At 45.0% G+C, this 18790-nt stretch overlaps 1 protein-coding gene across 1 annotated transcript; it reads left to right on the top strand.

Moving 5' to 3' along the window:
• The first annotated feature begins 3212 nt into the window (after positions 1-3212).
• Positions 3213-11692, top strand: DNAJC12 (DnaJ heat shock protein family (Hsp40) member C12). Its single transcript, XM_084210139.1, has 5 exons — positions 3213-3619; positions 6556-6634; positions 8323-8462; positions 9612-9813; positions 10673-11692. Exons 1-5 carry the CDS (start codon positions 3542-3544, stop codon positions 10765-10767), a joined length of 594 nt encoding a protein of 197 aa, XP_084066265.1. The 5' UTR covers positions 3213-3541; the 3' UTR covers positions 10768-11692.
• Positions 11693-18790: the final 7098 nt, after the last annotated feature.

Here is an 18790-nt window from a genome sequence, read left to right as displayed (position 1 = left end):
CGCAGAGCGGGGCCGGGGGCCCGGAGCGGAGGGGCAGGGTGTGCACGGGGCACGGCCATTGCCTGCCTGCCAGGGGAGCGCACCGGCACCGCGGGCTCCTGGCAGGAGTGCTGTAAGGTATCCCTGTTCTCCGGGATAACACCTTGGCCCCACCTGGGATTCTGCATCGCGGTACTTGAGCTCCCGGGATGCAGGAGTTTTTTTGGGGGGGTCAGCAGCTATCTAAAGCAATGCCCCAAGCCCATTGTGTTTCCCGAGCTCTGCAGGCTGTGCGCGGTTGGTGTCCCTGGTTTCCAGGGATCTCTGTTCTGCGGAGGGGAGGAGCAGTCCTGAGTGTCCCACCTGGGCGCTGCAGCGGGGCCGTCCCTGCACAGCGAACAGGAGGTGCCATGCATGGGCTTTCCATGGCGTAGTTTCTTTCCACCTGGGAATTTGGACTGGATAGAACTCAGCCTTTTTCCCAGGACTGCTACCAACCTAGAATTTTGGGCTAAACTTCGTGGACAGAAATTTCAATACTGGTTTGTTGTTACTGTTCAACATCATGAGCTACTTGCAGAATAGTGTTAGTGGATTTAATACAATGGAATTCCTAAATTTAGTGGCAAGACCCAGGTTAGACAGGTAGAATTTCCCTCTTGCAGGCCTTGATAACAAACAGCTTTTAAAAAAAAACTTGGATTAAAAATTTTGATGCATATGGCTTCAAAGGGATTGCTTTATGGATAATTAACTTTATAGGTGGTCTTTGTAGGGGGAGGGAGATTTGGGGTTTTTTTCTGGTTCTTTCAGGTATTAACAGTCCTGAAAAATACGTACATACCGGTTTTTCCTACTACCTGCTTCTCAAAGCAAGCTGCAGAGTAACCAGATCAAAAAGTCTTTATTATTCTGTGCAGCTTTGTATGGAAGCATTCTTTTTCCTGCTTGCCTCTGGAAGCTGAGGTAAGGTCCATATTTCTTAAAAAACACATGCAAGATGCTTTTGTCAGCATATAAAGGGGAGGTGGGGCTTTAAGATTGATTTGGTAGTTATTTTTGTGAAGAGAGTTCTAAGGAAGAAATAATCCAAGGGCTGCAGATGTAGGATCTGAGGCTTTCCGTGAAGGTATCGGTGAGGGAGTGACTCAGGGATCCCAAAGCCTCCTCTGATCCTGCAGACTTTTCCATGTTTGTGATGGCATTGCAGGAGTTGCCTTCTTGTGGGAGGTCCTCTCCTGATTCTGCAGCTGTGAGCTCGTGTGAGGACAAGGATGGGGCACATCATGCAAAACTCAAACAAGTTATATTGTGCCTTGGTCTTCTCATAAATGTGTTCTCTGCCCTCAGGAAGAAAAACCCCTGAAGTCAGTTGAGAACAGGTCCTAGAATATTTGATGTATTTTACAGAAATGAATTCCAATAGAGATTTATTTAAAGGGCTATTTGTGATTTTTCCAAGTTGTTGGTAAATGTTCTGTTATATTGAAGCAGAATTTAGATTCTCTCTGGGCTCTGAACAAACAGAATTGTCAATACGTGTTAGGACTGAGAGACACCTTTTGTTGGTGGCTGGGTACAGAGAACAAATAAGAGATTTCCTCACTTCCAGAACAGTTTGTACATCCTGAGCAACACTAACCACGGCGTGTGTAGGCAATAGTCTGTGCCATCTCCTGTGCTGCAGCTCCCTTTTAAAGGAACTTTATGTCCTGGGGCTAATCTTTGTCAATTTTTGTGTAATAGGTACGGCTGCTCTTGCTCTCCTTTTGGATGATGCTTTGGGAGTTGTCCCTCAGAAGTCAATCGGAGCTGAGTTACTGCTGAGTGCATTTAGTGTTCTCCAGACAGCAGGCTGCAGCTGTGCTGTGGGAGCTTTGTGCCCCAAGCCCCGGGGATCTCGAGGGGCAGAGCCCTGCTGTGTGTGGCCTGACCAGAGGAGTAGAGGCGGGGCTGAGGCTCCGGGGAGCACGTTCCCTGGGAGCTGCCAGGTCCCACTTTGTCACTGCAGTGCAGCCCTTGCACCTGCAGCTGCCCGGCAGCACAGAAATAGCCACTAAAAGCTGGAGAGGAAAAGGGTTAAAGAGCTTCCCTTTCACCTTAGGCAAATACACGAGGAATACTTGGAAAAGAAAGGGATGTCAGGAATGCTGTTGGGAGGAGGGACGGCTGTTTGTTTTTTGTTCTCCCACAAAGTACAACCTATTTAAATATTTACATGTTCTGTTATTAAAAGACTTTCCTTTCTTTCCCGTACTTTTCTGGTTATTAAGTTATGAATGGTAGAGATGGAGAGATTTGTAATTGCTAATTCTTCCACTTGTAGTGACGTTGAAAAAAAAAATCTTGTTTTATTTACTGAGAGAAATATGTTGGTAGAGTTTTCTATCAGATTTAAACGGTTCCACCAAGGATTGTGGTTTTTCTTTTAATATGATTGCTTTTGGTTACTTTGTATATTTTATAATCTTAGAAGGCTATCTGAACATGCAGCAAAAGTAGAACGTTTCAGACGATGCAACCTTGAAGAGAAAATGGTGGAAGAATAATATTAAATGTCATTGCAGAACATTATTAATGCCGATTTTAAAGCGCTTGTGGATGCAAAAAATATAAACTTGTTATTCATAAATAGCCCTCAATGGTCCCTGGGCCCTTCATTGATTCACACATGACCTGTTCCAACCTTGGTCACATCCCGGGCATCTGTTCTACAAGGTCCCAGCATCTAGAACTGTATAACCACTCACAGCATCTATTTGCAACTGCAAAGGAGACATCAGGAGTTAATGACATGAAACATCTCGGGTTGCAGAGCTCTTGCAGGGGCGGGAAATGTAATAATACCAGAACTCCTAGGGCTCCAGGGCAAAGACAGGAGTGTTTCATGTCCTCGGGTAGTTTTAATTGGTCAGAGTGAGTGGTGTACCATTGCTGTTTGGTTTGAGGAGCAGTGTCTGGGTACCCAAGGAAGCCTTCAGAGAGTGAAGGTTGCTCCCTTTGTGTTCAGCTGACTGGCAGACCTCTGACAGACCTGGGCAAGGTTGGTGCTTTGTTCTCCAGAGTTTGCACCCTGTAATTGTTATTTTGGAAGCAATCCTTACTCTCCTCTATAATAATTACCCATCTAATGATCTGATTAAAGATGGTGGCAAAAGTTGTAAATAAAAATTGAACAGAAGATGGCCCGGGTGCAGGGCAGCCTCTCGGTGTGTGCCTGGTTTGCAGTGGCCGCACAGGTGATGGCGGCAGAGAAATCTCTGCCGCCTTTCAGTGTCCAGAACCGCGCGGTCCGGACGGGAGCCGCGGTTTAACGCTGGAGTGACTGTGGCAACTACAAATCCCAGGGAGCAGTGCCGAGAGCAGCTGTGTGCGGGGCCAATGGCAGCGGGGAACTGCCCAGCTCCGTGCGTGTCAGCTGGCAGCGCTCAAAAGCGGCGCCCGGAGCCCGCTCCGCACTGCGAGCCGCCTGTCGGGCCGGGCTGCTCACGCTCCTGCGGGAGCCGTGCCTCGGCGCCGTGCCCCGCAGCCTCCCTGCCGCCGGGGAGAAGCCGCTGTGCCCATGGATGCCATCCTGAGCTGCGCGCCGGAGGACCTGGAGGATTACTACAACTTGCTGGGATGCGATGAGCTGTCCACGGTAAGAGCCTCTCCCTCTTCGCCAGCTTATTCGCAGTTTGAACGCGCTCCCGTGTCTGCAGGGAATTTGCAGCTGTGTCTCTGCGGGCAGGAATATTTGAAATGCCTTGTGCACCTTCTTTCTTGCCACTCATAGGATCTCCCTTCCTTGGAAAGCTTAGTTTTATCTCCCGTGTTTTCTCCAGCATTAAGAGCCTGGAGTAAGGCTTAGGTTGAAAATGCCCTGTAGAACAGGACTGGATTATGGAGAGAGCCAACTGCATGTGTTTGACAGCGTCCAAATAATAGTTTGGAATATATATTACTGGTTTTGAAAACTGAAAAGGAGCTATTTATGTACAAGTAATACAATGAAAGTTCATAGCTTTAGGGCACTGATAACACTGCTAAGTTTCTTGGGCTTTATACGTAGTATAATTTTTTTAAAATGTATTCACTTGTTCAGATGAAAACAAAACCAATATCTTTTTATAATTTGCCATATTAATATTTTAAGTGCTGTTTTTAATTAAATTCAAATACTAGTTTTACTAATTTGTTTTGATAACAGATATGTGCTTTACAATGAGATTTAGCTGAGCTATTTTTGAGTGATTTGCTGCTAAAACAACTGTGCATCGTGTTAAAGGTGTCCATACAACTTTTTGTTGGCTAGTCTAGTATGCTGCTTTTTTTCTTTTTTTAAAATTTAATTTAGCTGTTCTATTAACTGGAATTGTGTTTCTGATTTGGAAAAGGAATTTTGATTACTCTGCTGTAATGAGGGATGTGTTCAGTGGAGATAAAAGTTGTCTTTTGCTCAGTAAATTTAATCAGATGCTTTCACGTGTCCTCGTGGTGAAGTATAAAGATGGGGAGTAAACATCTTCAGCGGGTCCCAGAGGGAAATGTAAAGCTTTTCCCGAGGACACTCCCAGGAGTGATCCCAGCAGAGGGCAGTGCTCAAGGCTCCACGCAGCCTTGTTTCACAGATGCTGTTTCCCGCTTTCTACCTCACACTAATTCCTTGAGCGCTTAGCAATTAATGCACGGTTCAAGTACGTGTGAGAATGATTTCTCAAATTGCTTGAAAATGAAATGTAAAAGCTGGAATAAATGCTAATGGGTCCTGAAACACAAGCTGCCAAGTACTGTTTGTTGGGAGAAGCAGCAGATATTGCTGCACTGCTTTTGACACGGGAGAAAGACCTTGGAGATCCCAGGCTGACTGAGCTCCAGGATCCCCTCCCTCGGGACCCTGCACAGCCCTTCGGGGGTCTCACGGGAATTTGGAGCATTGCAGGCATTTTGCAGTCTCACTACTTTGTGCAGGAGTCAAGCATTTGGCACAACTTTGGGCGTGCACAGCACGCTCCCAGCTGCAGCAGTTTCATCTAAGCTGCTGAATATCCTGCTCTTGGTTGGACCTGGTTAAATTTAAGTAGAAATAGTCTCAGTTTCTACAGACTTTGCTGTATTAAAGTAAACACAAACCAAGTTCCTTCGTGGCTTCTGGTAGAAGGGAGCTCACAGACACCTACTTCATCTTCAGATGTGACAGGAAGAGGGGAGATTTAATCTCCATCCTTCAAGAACAGCGCTGGTTTTGTATAGTGGGTATTGGATATCTTCCTTGGTAAAACACCTCACTATATATTTTATATTAATTTTGTGTATGTTGTATAAACTTCCTATAAAGTTTTCTTTCTACTGATTTTTTTTTTTAAGCTGAGAACTTCCATGCTGCCCTTCTGCTACATTTTAACCCTCTGTACACATTTTAACTTTCAAATTCCCCTTTACATAACTGTTTGAGGTGATAGCTGGCTATACAGTAACCAGTCTCACCAAGTTCTCTGTACACTGTGTGTGTTTTAAAGTGTCTTACTGACTGCAGATACACCACATTACATCTGTCCCTCTGGAAAGAGCTTCTGAGCAGAGTGAAAAGTGTAGAATTCTTAACATACTACCATAGATCACATGTTTTCCCAGAATATGACAAGATCTGTCCAGCTAGTTGAATGAACTGTAATTTTATTCTAAATAAAAAATTCTATGAGACTTAAATTTGAAGTAAGTAATTTAAATTTTATGTGGCTGTTATGGTTTTACAAATGATGAATTTGTATAAACAGCCTTTGTAGTATGGGAAAGAATGGTCATTTTTGATACCTTAGGCAAATTGTGAAAGCTTAAGCTTAATTTTTCTTAAGCCAAAAGAAGTTTTGGCTTCTGAATTATAAGAACCAGCGAGATACTTGTAAAAGCACTAACCCTTTGAAAGTCTGAGCTGATGCCCACCCCAGTGGCTTCATGGCTCCACATGTGTTAGTTTTTCCAGTGGTTGGAATACTTTATGTGGGATTTGCAATTAACTGATAAACTAATACATGCCAATATTCTAATGTTGATTATAAATCTATTCTACTCCAAGCCAACCTTTTTGTATGGAAAATGAACTTGAAAAAAGAATATGAACTACTGGTTATGGAGTGAGTTCTCTTGTGGTATCCAAGATGGAAACCTCATGGGGTGCTGACTGAATTTCCTATGAAGAGGATGTGGAGGAAGCCACCTAAACACACAAATTGATCTTCAGCAAAACAGAGAGCCTTTGCTTCCTGCTATGAGACTCTGTTGAAAGTTGGAGTTGATTAAAAAATGTAAAGAGCAACTGAAGGGATGCATTTTGCCTCTGTGCTCAAATGTCTTTGCACATTTTTCTCCAGCCGTGCTGGATGACTGAGCCCCACAAAAGCAAGACTAAGGATGAGTGCATGGGAATGACATTAAATAAGCAGAGTTGTTGTTACCTACTTGGCTTGTACTAAAGCTTGTAAAATTGAATGGGACAAAATCTTTCAGCGTTCCTTGTTGTTTCTCCCAGCCTCTTTCAAAAAGAAAATTTGCAGTTTTTTTCTGTGTTTACTTACTTCGGCTCAATATTTTGTTTAGGTTGAACAGATTCTTGCTGAATATAAGATTAAAGCCCTTGAATGCCATCCTGACAAGCATCCTGGAAACCCCAAAGCAGGTATGTATTCTTTCCTGTGTAAAAACAATCTGTTTTTTTTCTTCTATTAGCATGGCAAGATAAAAAATTCAGTCCTAAAACTTTATTTCACCTCAGTATATTTTAATCATAGTGTGCATTGAGCACGTTCTGTTTAAATAGCAAGCTTGCAAGTCTTTCTAAGACTTGCACACTCCTTTGTGAGAGTGAAGGAAGACACTTGTTGGATTTTTTTTTATTTCTAGGACCTTGAATCTTTTTCTTTCTACAGTAGATCATCTTTCAATACAGAATTTATTTCTGGAGTGTGTCCCTTCCTAGACCTACAGAGTTGGTGCACTTCCACACTCAGTGGCACTCAAGTGCCACACTTGCATCAATCAGTTAATTTACTGCCAGGATCAAGCCTGTGAGGAACACAGAAATGGGCTTTATTATCTTTAAATGTAATTTAATGACTGGAAGTGAAGAGAAGCCAGCCCCAGGAGGAGCCTCTGTTTGCAGAGAAGCAGCTGACGTTGTGTTGATGAGAGGGGGCAGCTCCTCAGAGCTGGGAGGGCTGAGCAGCACCTGAGTGATTTGGAGCCAATCGTTACCCATTCAAAGCCACAGAGAGCCCTGGGCAGAGCTCACCGAGGCCGAGGTACAAAAAAGAGCAGCCAAGTGCCAAATATCAGAGCAGCTTTGCTTGTCTCAAAGAAATGTTATACTCTTATACTCTCTCTTTACCTGAACATGCCTTATTTACTTTAAATACCTTTTTACTGTACTAGTGAGAGTTTATTTTGTGTTTAATTTCATCGGCTTAAAGTTAAAAAGAGTAATTAAAGTAGACCTTTTATCTGTTGAAAACTAGTAACATTAGAATAAGAAAGCCTAGTAATATTAGAATAAGAAAACCTAGTACAATTGTTCCCTCAGCCTGTTGTCTCTTGTTTGATTTATTGTCATCAATTTTGATTAGTGTTTGGGTGTAGTGTATTTCAAAAGAACTCTCTCTAATTTGTAAACTGGAATCAATGAATAATAGTAATAATAATAGATCACTGTTACATAGGTGAGTCATAGATAAAGTCTAAATCTCTATAACCCTTCCACAAATAGTAACATGCAGCTGGATCCTTAGTAACCATTCTGTGAAAAATTACCCTGTAGGGAAAAATGAGAGTTCTTACTCATTCAGGCTGGATAACATTTTAGCATGCATAGAAAATACACCTAATAAAATCCACAAGTTAATTAATCTGAACTATATTTAGATTATTATTCTTGCCAGTTCCTGTTCATCTGTTTTTCTTGCTGCTCATGATTCTTGTTGCTGTGCTCTGCTCTGACTCCTGTGCTGCTGCAGATCTCAGTGTGTTCCTTCTAAGCAGTGTTGCTAATTTCCCTTTTTAAGGTGGTCTGCAGGGGCTGACTTGTGCCTTTTACCTGGGTACTAAACTTAGGTTGAGAGAAACTTAGAGAGGAGCTTTTGAAGCTGGTAGACAAAGGAACATTTCAGTCCTGATTTGCAGGGGTATCACGCACCGAAGGTGCCACGATCCTAAAGCCAGGCAGAACTGTGCAAGCTGGAACTAGAACCACATCCCTTGGCCACTTGCTTCTCCTGCCTTCTCCTCTGCTTTGCTCTGAGCCATTGCTGGCAGGTCCCCTTTTGCATCTGAATTCATTTCTTGTCCTTAGTGTCCTTTTTGTCTGTGTGGCAGTGGAGGATTTCCAGAGGCTGCAGCAGGCCAAGGAGACGCTGACCAACGAGGAGAGGCGGGCGCGTTACGATCACTGGCGGCGGAGCAGAGTCACCGTCCCGTTCCGGCAGTGGGAGGCGCTGAGCAGCTCGGTCAGAACGGTCCGTGCTGCCCCGCCCGGGCCCCCGGCAGCCCGGGGGATGACTTACGGCTCGGGGTTCTGCTGCAGTGCCCGGCTATGGCCGTGGGAATGGGGCAGAGACATTCCTGCTCTCTGGATGTTCAGGACATTCAGGAGCCCGTGCACAGAAGGGCGTTAGGCCAGTGGTTTTGGAGTGAATTTATCAAGTTGCTGCTTTTATAGGAAGTTTAAGTAACTTAAGGGCTGTTTTCAAATGCTTCAGCTCACTTTGCTTTTGTACGAAACTTTCATTTCTTTTTGAAGTTAAGTTAAAGCTGGGATCTGTTTATAATATATTCTCCTCTTGGTATATTGCTTATCAGATAGGTTTTCATGTTGTCTGATTAAATAAAGATGTTATTGAAAAAATCCAGGGGGTAGTTCCTTGGAACCCTGGGCTTCCCACAGAGCTGGAGGGCCCTGATGGGCTGGTGGGGTCATCTGGGACAGAGGCAGGAGTTTTTTGGGTGATTTCCTTCCTGATTTTGCCTTTGAGAAGATTTGGAAGCATGCCCCAGTAGAGCTCAATTCCATAATATTGGATTGGGCTACATGGTCATATTTTAAGGCAGGTGAATAAAAGTTTCCTGTGTCAATTCTGCCCATCTCAATTCTGCTTAGGAGAAAACTTGGAGACACTTCAACTACAGCATTATGCCTGAGCTTAAATGTTTGGTGGAAATATCCAATTAAGCTTAGTTCAGTTCCAAACAGATGTTATTCCACAGACTTTAATATTAAATATTTTCAAATTGCCTTGCCTTGAAAAGGTACTCTGAAGTTAAAGACAGCTTTGAAAATGAAGTTAAAGACAGCTTTGAAAATGAACATTTCTGAAGTCACTCAAACCCTCTTAAAAAAAGTCTGAATTCATGACAGAAGAAACTGGACAAAAGGCCCTTAAAATTCTGATGTACATTTTGTTCTTCACCCCCACCTGCCATAAAGTGTCCTCTCCAATGCTAATTGTGACATGTAACCCTACTTTCCCCTATCCCATTGATCTGCAGGCTTCTCAATGTGCTTTGTTTAACCATTTATTGCAACAGTATAAAAAAGAAAAAGTCATTTAAAACCCTAACCCTTAAAGCATTGGCCTTAGTTCTTTGTTCTGTTTGCATTCCTTTAGTCAATGCACTGGGCTGTCCAAAGTAAGAAGGACCAAATGCTGGAAGCTCCTGACTTTGGTAATACCAACAACATAACTAACGAGATGTGGGCCCAGCAGATGGAAAACAGTGGAGATGGATTGTTGGAAGGGAGCAGGGAACAAGGAGATGTTGCAATCCCTGATGTGAAACCAGAGTCTTCAAAGAATCCAGACTCCCCAAGTAAGTGAAAACAGCAGTGGCAGAAAATTGCAGTATCCAGGGATTGGCCTGAAATGGGGGCTTTCAGTCATGAGAAAGTCTTCTCCAGAACAGTGTGTTGAACTTTTAGCTTTTTAAATGTGGTTTGGGGTTGGGATTTTGGTTTGGGTTTTAATGCTTTTGATTACTTATTTAATTTTGAAGTTTTCAGATGCTCCTTCCTCCCTATCCCAAGTTTCCTTGCTTGTTTGCTAATGTTATAATATATTTGACAGGGTGTGTATGCACTTCAATGTTTATACCCCATGTTAGGATATTGATAATGTTTTTGTTTTGGTCCAGCAAAAATTGATATATTGGGTTCCACTTCGAAACTGTGGCATTGTCTGTTCCTGTCACTGGCCTGGATGAGTTCTGGACTGCCACCTACATGGCAATTTCAGCTCAAACAATAGATTCAAACACTAATTCTGCTCACAGGATTCAGTTTGCTGTAAAAAGAAGGTCACATTTTAGTACGAAAAGGCCCCAGATCACGTACTTGCAGATTTATCACATCACCACCTCAATCTTCTTGCCTCGATGAGGCCACTGCAATTTGTCAGTTTTGCTTTGTGAGTCCCCTTCAGGGACTGCCAGGGTCCTTGCTGTTCCCCTCTGGGACCTTCCCAGCTGAGCTCTGTGCTGAAGGCTGGTGTTTGAATCTTGTTCCGGCCTGCCAAGAATTCAGTGCTCTGTTTGTCTGTGCTAGTCAAGAGCACTGGAAGTGACCACTTCTCTGCTTACTTCTTTCTGGGAAGACCATCAAGTACTATTTCAGAAAATTAAATTTTATGCATGTTTATGATAATTTAGTTGTCTTTCTCTTTTTTCCCCTCAGGATTTTCAGAGGGGAATTACTGGCACTTGCGTTTCCGCTGGTCAGGTGACGCTCCGTCAGACCTTCTGAGGAAATTCAGAAACTATGAGATCTAAAATGAGAAACACACATGAGGAGCATGAGATCATCTCTTCAGCTTTCCCTCTGGGTTTTTTAACAGCAGTTATAAGTTATTTGTATTTTGTATTCTTTATTGGAATGTGTTGTTCTTGTCAATGTCTAAATACTGATTTATCACACATGCTGTGAGCATTACAGATGGAGGTTTTTCTGTTCAATAACCTGTTCAGTATTAATATAAAGTGATGTTGTGAAGTTATCTAACATCTTGTATATTGTTTCTTATATTCTCAAATATTGTGTGATGATTAATATTTCTTTCAATAGTGTGACATAAAAAACATACTCTCAGTAGAACCCTGGGCTCCAGGGTATCCTACTTAGAGGATCTTCCAAAAGCTTTATGACAATTAACTGTAAACAGAGCTGTGCTTATCTCTTAACTCTGTGCTCTGCTTCACTTCTCCATTGCATTGTACTCACTGCAGTGATTTATAATGTACTCATTACAAACTTAACTTGTGGGAGAGTTGTCATCTTTTGTTATAGATGAAATGAGAAAGTTCTTGTTATCCAAGGTCTCTGTGACACATGAAGCACTCCTAAAAATCACTTGTCTTCTACCTTACCAAGAACACTTTTTGCACCAGCTCTTTGTTTTGGAAGGCAGTTTCAGAACTTTATTTCTCCAGATAACAATTTTTGTCTTAAAGTGTACTGGTGGAAAACTGATCCCCTGTACATGTGTGCCAGCACTGTCCCGTGGCTTCATAGCAGTTCCCCTCCCTGCTCAGGTGTGCTAGACATGGTTTTACCAGGGTTTTGTCTAGTGAGGAATGAAACATCAGACATGAAAACTTTTTGATACTTTGGACAATTTTTCGAATTCTGCACTGTTGTTTATTTATGTTTGTTTATTTGTGTTTGTTTTCTTCTTTGCAAACTTGGCTAATATGTCAGGTGTTGACATTGTGGTTTTGTGCAGGCAGATAATTCCATCAGGAGCAAATAAAACTTCATGCATACAGAAAAGGGGTTTCTTTCATCTTTTTAATTAAATCCTCCACCCACCACAGAGATTCCTTTGGAATTTCTTGTTATTTGTTATCTTAGTGGGTAGAAGCTTAAGGAGTCCAGTTGGGAATCGCAGGCAGTGCAACGGGAAGTGTCACCTGGAGAGTGCAGTGTTGTCCCACACGGGAACAGCCTGCTGTCTGTCTGGCTGTCTGTCCCTGGAGGGGTGTGTGTGGCTGGGCCGTGCTGTGCTGCCTGGGTTGCTGTGCCCCTCCTGCCTGGGGCCCGTTTGCCTCCTGCTGTGCCCCAAGTGCTGTTACTGGAACCCAGGATCGGGGGGATCTCACTGACCTCGTGGGCACCTGTGCCCTGCAGCCAGCGCTGCCCTGGGGCTGCCCCGTGTCACTGCTGCTGCTGCTGCTGCTCCCAGCTGCTGAAAGCTGAGTGCTGGAGCTGTGCTGCTGCAGCCACGCTGGCCTAGAGTGGATGGCACTGGTACTGAGAGCCGGCTCCATAGCTCCATCATCTTTCATTCCACATGCTTTTCTCTTGCTTATTTTGCAGCTGCAAACATCATGAGATTAATAATTCTCTGTAACATTGGTTAAATGTAACTGGTTTGGTTTTTTCTGGTGCATTTGCTGCTTTACTTCTTACAAAGGTATTTGCTCAAGAAGGACTTTGGTCCATTTTATATAATGTCTATCAAATAATTGTAACAGAATAAACTCTTACTGTATGTGAAGGATACTGAGTAATAGGGAACAATTTTCCCTCCAACAAAAAGATGGGAATGCAGCCAGCTGGAGCACTTTGATTCAGATGGCAGCCCAGATTCTCCTCTGCCCATTTCACTTGCCGGTAAAGGTAAAAGGGGCTACTTGGATGGATGATTTAGCACCTAATGAGCTGGTTTCCTTTGAGAAGGGAACACACAATAGACCTTTGAACAGCAAACGAATAGTTTGTGTCATTAAAACTGATGTCATTATTAGCCAATTATTGCGTGGTTGGTTTTGGCAAAGAACCTTGGGATGTTTGTTCTGGATGAATAACTGCAGACATTTGGAAGGCTCTTAGCCCAGCAAAAGCTGAGTTTTGCAACAACCTGCTCAAGATCAGCCCTGTAATTTGTACTTGTCCTCATGAGGAGGGCAGGTTCTAACTGATGTTCCAGTACACCGGTGCCACCGATACAGACTTCTTTTTTTCCATTTGTGTACATGTTAAACTTGATATGGTCTGTTTTTCTGTATTTCCTGGGTTGAATTAATCTATTCCTAGCAAAGCAAACTCAGATGGATTGGAAAACAAGAGGAGCCTGTGCACCCTGTTCTGCTTTTCATTCCCGAGAACCAGGTGGGACCTGACCTGTTGGCCAGTAAAAAGAGTTAACTGGAATGAGTGAGCAGCCCAGTTCTCCCTCATGTTAGAAAGTAAAGAAAGCACCTGACAGCTTAGTCAGTGTTAGATCATTCAGGGTCTACACCCCAAGCAGAAACTGCTTATCTGCTTCTTTAAATATACAGTGCTTTTAGAAGCTTTTTGCCAGTAGTGTGAAAAGAGCCAGTAAATGTCCCAGCTGCCATTTCAGCAGCAGTTATGGGGTGCTTTGGCCCCTGCACTGGTGAGCACCAACCATAATTCACACGCTGGAACTGGGGCAGGGGTTGTGTGGTGGATCTCAGGCTCTGTAAAGGTTTGATTGAGGCAACAGAGTCAGAGCTTTGTGGTTTTCAGGGGCCCACCGAGATCTTTAAGTCTCTTTGCAAAGTGGAGACAGGGGCAAAGGGTTCTCTGTGGGGGTGGGGAACAGCAAGCCCAGACACTATTTATTAGATTAGGGCCGAGGAATTTCAAGCTGGAGGAGAGCAGCCCTCTGAAGACATGGGAAGCTCCTGTTTTCTTCTTGAGCTCCCCTTGGGAGTTGCTTAGGTGGGCAGTAAAGGGTCCTGATTGTTTTGGGTATGTGAGGGCTCTGATGTGCTGTGTTACCGCTCTGAATGATTTGGTATGAAAATAAACAGAGTTGTGAGGTGAGCCCAGATCCTCTGGAGTCCAGACAAAAGTGTTGATAAAACCCAGCCATCAGTGGCCTTGTGAAGGCTGAGGAGTTTTCATCTGGAAGTTATGAGACAGCAGATGGGGTGCAGGTGTATGATGAGAAAATACAGAGTATAGGGAACGTTGTTCAATGCTGTGTTCCCAGGCCTTTGAACTATTTTAAAACAGAAATTAAGAAACTACTTAGCCAGTTTTTTTACAGTGAAACTGAATAGCATTGGGGGATTCTGGAATGATATAAAATTATTATATCTTTATTTGCTGCTGTTATACTCGTGCAAGTGCAGCATATATAAGATTGTCAAGAACTAAAACATCCTCAACCTTTTTGTTTTGCCAGTATTTGAGAAGTTTTTTTGCCAACATTTGCCAAGTGACAGTGTAAGAGTTAGTTTGGACAATAAACACAACAGTACATGACTTAAAATCTCAGGCTGAGTAATGCTGAATGATAGGTAAGGTCGTTTCTTGATTGTTTGTTTTCCTCTTTAAATGAGATTTTTAATAAAGGCAGTATATATGTTCTATAATAGAAGCAAGTACCCTGATTATTAAAAGAGATACTGTGTATCTTTAATTTCCTGAGCATGAACATTGCTATCTTACCTTCCCAGCAGGCTCATCTCTCATTTCAGGATATGAAAGTGTAAGCAGTGATGCTGTTGTAAAGCTGATGAATTACACAGCCGAAGCTAAAGCCATTCCGTAGGTGGCTGGGCTGTCACTGTCAGACGGGCAGTGGCGGTGATCATCAGTTCGTTCACGCTGGGGGTTGATCGCAGCCCGGCGCACACGCTCCCCCTGCTGCGGGCAGGGTTTGCAGCCCTTCCTTGCTGCTGGGGCCGCACGTACAGGAGGCTGACACACCGGGGTGGTGAGAGCTCAGTTTAAGCCAGTCACGGACGGTCGGGGGATGCTGCCGTGTTTTGTTTTTCCTGGTTATTAATGGCGTAATAACTTCTGTCGTTTTCCCTGTCACACCATACTGTGTGTGTATGTGCATCATGCATATGCAGACGGTCATAAAAGGCAGGAAAAGAGGATTGAGGGCCCCCCTACTGGAGGTCCAGGAGGAATCAGACCAGCTTCCTTCAGGAAAGCCAAGGTTTGATGGAGTAAGTCCATTCCTTATAGAGAATATAGCCTTCTGCTGACAAGATTTAATTTATTTTGTATCAGCTGTAGGATGTGGGGGCAGAACAACAGACCTTTGTGTGAATCAGGACACTGTGTGTTAGGTGTTGGATGAATGCTGAGCTTTGCAGCTGACTGCTGTCTGTCCTGTCTGTGGGGCCTGGAAGCTGAGCTGTTGAAAGCACCAAATCCCAGATGCTCTTCTCTCACCTCTATCCAGGGCTCTTGTCACTGCTCGCAGGTGCAACGCCAGAACCTTGCCCTGGGTCCTGCTGCAGCTTTGGCACTACTGTTCCTTCTGGCAGGGCCGGGGGAGGAGCAGGTGGGCACGGCCTGATGAGCTGCAGTAGGATAAATATCACAGGGCAACAAGGATGATGGGGGGACTGGAGCATCTCCCAGCAGGAAAGGTTGAGGGAGCTGGGCATATCCAGCGTCACAAAGACATGACTGAGAAGGGGCCTTCTTACTGTGTACAAATATCCACAGGGGGCGTCAGGAAGGTGGAGCCAGGCTCTGCTCGGGGGTGCCCAGCAATGGGACAAGAGGCAGTGAGCAGGAACTGCCACCCGAATGCGCTCCTCTCCCCTGCAGTGCCCGAGCAGCGGCCCGGCCTGCCCGGAGAGACTGTGCAGGCTCCTCCGGGCGGTGTTCCAGAGCCGGCTGGATACGGCCCAGCCGGGGCCCCGGGACCACCCGCAGCAGCGGCTGAAGGCTGTGCGGGACCTGCCCCGCTCTGTGCCCTTATCCCAGCACATCGCTCGGGGCGCTGCCGTTGCCGGAGAGGAGCCGTGAGCAGTAAAATGCACCGGGGACGAAAAAAATTTGAAGCCCCTCCGGGCCGCAGCGAGCAGGGTTCGAACCTGCGCGGGGAGACCCCATTGGATTTCAAGTCCAACGCCTTAACCACTCGGCCATCGCTGCTGATGCTGATACGCTTCCCAGGCTGCAGCCTTATAGGGCGTTCCGCCCGCCGCAGGCCCCGCCCCCACACCGCGCAGCCAATGGGCGCCGCCGGCCCCGGCCCCGCCCCGCAGCAATGGCGGCCGCGGTTCGGCAGGAGCGGCGCAGGAGGAACAAATCCCAGTTATTGCCAGCGGAGAGTCTCAGCCTGGGCACAGGGACCGCGCCCGCTCCTGCGGGTGGAACCTGAGCCTGGCACGGAGGAGGCAGCCAGGAGCTCCTGCATACACAGCAGCCATTAGGCGCTGCGCTAGCTTTCAGTGGCGTTAATGTTTTTTTTCTGGTTTTACTATTTCTTTCAATTATTGCAAAATCTCTGTTACAAAATCTCTATCATATGAACTTTACATGTAATTTAATTCACTGTAGGTAATTTTTTTACGCTAGCAACAGTTAATTATGCCAGCAGTAGTGCGATAGAAATTAAATTTCATTTGACTTTCTACCTGTGTTGCAATGGGTAAAAATAAAAATCTTCCTGATTTTTAATTTCTATAATCAGAGCTTTTGTTTTATTATTATAAATAGCCGGAGTGATATTGGCAAGTTCCTGTCATTATTTTTTTTAATGAGTTATTGATCGAGAAGCATTCTTAATAATTGTTTTAACTTGCCTCAGCACCGAAAATGTTGCTGAATTAGTCACGGGTTTTGAATATTCGAATGAAAATCGCCTGTTGGGCCTTTTCTCTGTGCCCTGCCCGGGGAACGGGGAGGACAGACGGATGTCAGAAAGCGCCGGGTGTTTCTGTGCTCCTCGGAGCCAGGAGGAGCGGCGCTGCCAGCGCAGCCCCATGTAGCCGCTGGAAGGTGTTAAGGCGAGGAAAGAAGGCAGGAAGGAAGGAATGCTGTCTGTCTGTCTGTCTGTCCGATGGGGTTTGCCGCGGAGCACACGCGGCTCCGGCCCCGGCTCTCCGGGCTCTGGGGCCGTGTCCCCCGGGCAGAGCCCCGTGCGCTGCCGCGGAGCGAGGGCCGCTGGCATTCCCGCCTGGAAAGGCCGGGGAGGCCGGCACGGGAACGGCCCATCGGCTGCGGGAACGCTCCAGCGCCGTGGTCTCCATCGTTCCAGCCCCGTGGGCTTCTGCCGGGCTGCGCTGACCGCTTTGACACCGCACACGCGGCATCCCGAGGCACTGAAGCCCGGACAGACCGAGGGCTCCTTCTGGCTCGCAACTTGCAAGGTCTGACTCCAGTGATCTGAATTCAGGAGGCTTTCTTTCTTTCCTAGCAGAACTGAGAAAAAACGTACTTTTTTTCCCCTTTAAACAACAACTGCTGTGTGTTCACGCTTAGGACTCGAGACGAAACGTGCAATTTCAGTAGGACAGAGTAAATCGGAGGGGGCTGAGAGCCCTGCAGGCGCACCGTGAGCTCTCCAAGCAGCTCCGCTGGGTCTGTGTCTCCGGAGCAGTCTCTGGCTCCGAGCAGTGCTGCAGTGACCTCCAGCGCTCGCAGCGCAGGCTGCAGCCACAGAGCAGAGAGCGCGCACAAAGAGCAGCTTCCAGCTCCTTGAGGTGCCCATCCCGGCCCGGGAGCACTGAGAGAAGCAAGGGACACATGCAGAGTGCCACTGGAGTAAATGTATTTTGATCATGAATTTATCTCCCCAAGGAATCTCAGAAGTTTTATTTGTTAATCGCTTAAAGGTAGCAAGATCCTGACATTAGAATAGGTAACAGATAAAAGTCTGGTTTAGGTCTGTTGTATAAAATATTGGTGCTAGGATAGAATTGCCTATATTTTCTCATGTTTTTAATTTCTTCAAGTAACAAAGACAGATAGTGAAAAATCTTCAGTAGCACATGGACAGATTAACCAACCAGTATCAAAAATGCACAAGTGGATTCTTAAGAAATACAGGGACTGAGCCCCAAGCACTTCAGTCCTTAAGAATGTTCACCTTAAGTGCAATGTCAGTTTTGTAATGCTTGTTCCATCCCTTCTCCACCACCACCTGCTCTGTGGCCTTTTATTTAATCAATCTCTGTCAGCTTTCAAAATTCAATAGTTCGACCATTTCTTTCTGTTAGAAGTCTATGATGCTTGCAACAGAAAAAATAGGTTAGATTCTGCCTAAGTTAACAAGTATTTACAGCAGTGTTGGCAGAACAGCAACTTTGTGCTTATGTGTAACTTCGAATATTCAAGAGTAAATTTTATATCTCCCTTAAAGAACTTGAACAAAATAATGACTCCAAATAAGTTGTGTTTTACAGCAGATAATGCCTGCACCACAAGACTACCGAATTTTGTTTTCTCCCTGAGGAAACACATAACAGTAGGAAAACTAATGCTGCATACTGAAGAGCAATTCTTCTGTATTCCTCCTGTTCTGTTAGCTTTGCAGATCATTTGACAAAGCTGAAACCATACAGACTATACATGAAAATAAGAATTTACTAAGGAAATTCCGTATGGCTAAAATTTCACATTTTGTGAATGCCTAAGAATGGATCTGGGGACAAGTTTCAGGTAGAGAATCGAAAGTGGCTTCATTCCTTTAGTTAGGACACGTTGAAGTTTTCCGTGTTTGTTTTACAACGATGACAAAATTTGTTGAGATATAATGGCTACTGGGCAGCTTCCATGGAATTCATTGCTATCCCAATTAATATTGGTAATTTTTATAAACATCTGGAAGAACAAGAAGAAAGTTCTGCTGGCTAGGTACCAAAGTGTCCTGGTGCTGGTCCTTTCTGCACAAGGATTTGGGGCTGCTGGCAAGGGAGTGCTGAGGAAGAGCTGATGCTTCTGAGTGAATCAGTGAGTGAACACATCAGTGTTCAGGGGAGGCAAACTGAGCTGCAGCTCCCCGTGCCTCTATCTGCTCACAGATGCTTGATCACCTCACTTCCAGAGCGTTTGAAATGAAGGCAGCAGGAC

Source organism: Fringilla coelebs (genome assembly GCF_963513975.1).
Source record: "Fringilla coelebs genome assembly, chromosome: 8".
Taxonomy (NCBI): Eukaryota; Metazoa; Chordata; class Aves; order Passeriformes; family Fringillidae; genus Fringilla; species Fringilla coelebs.
This window is presented reverse-complemented; position numbering and strand designations above follow the sequence as displayed.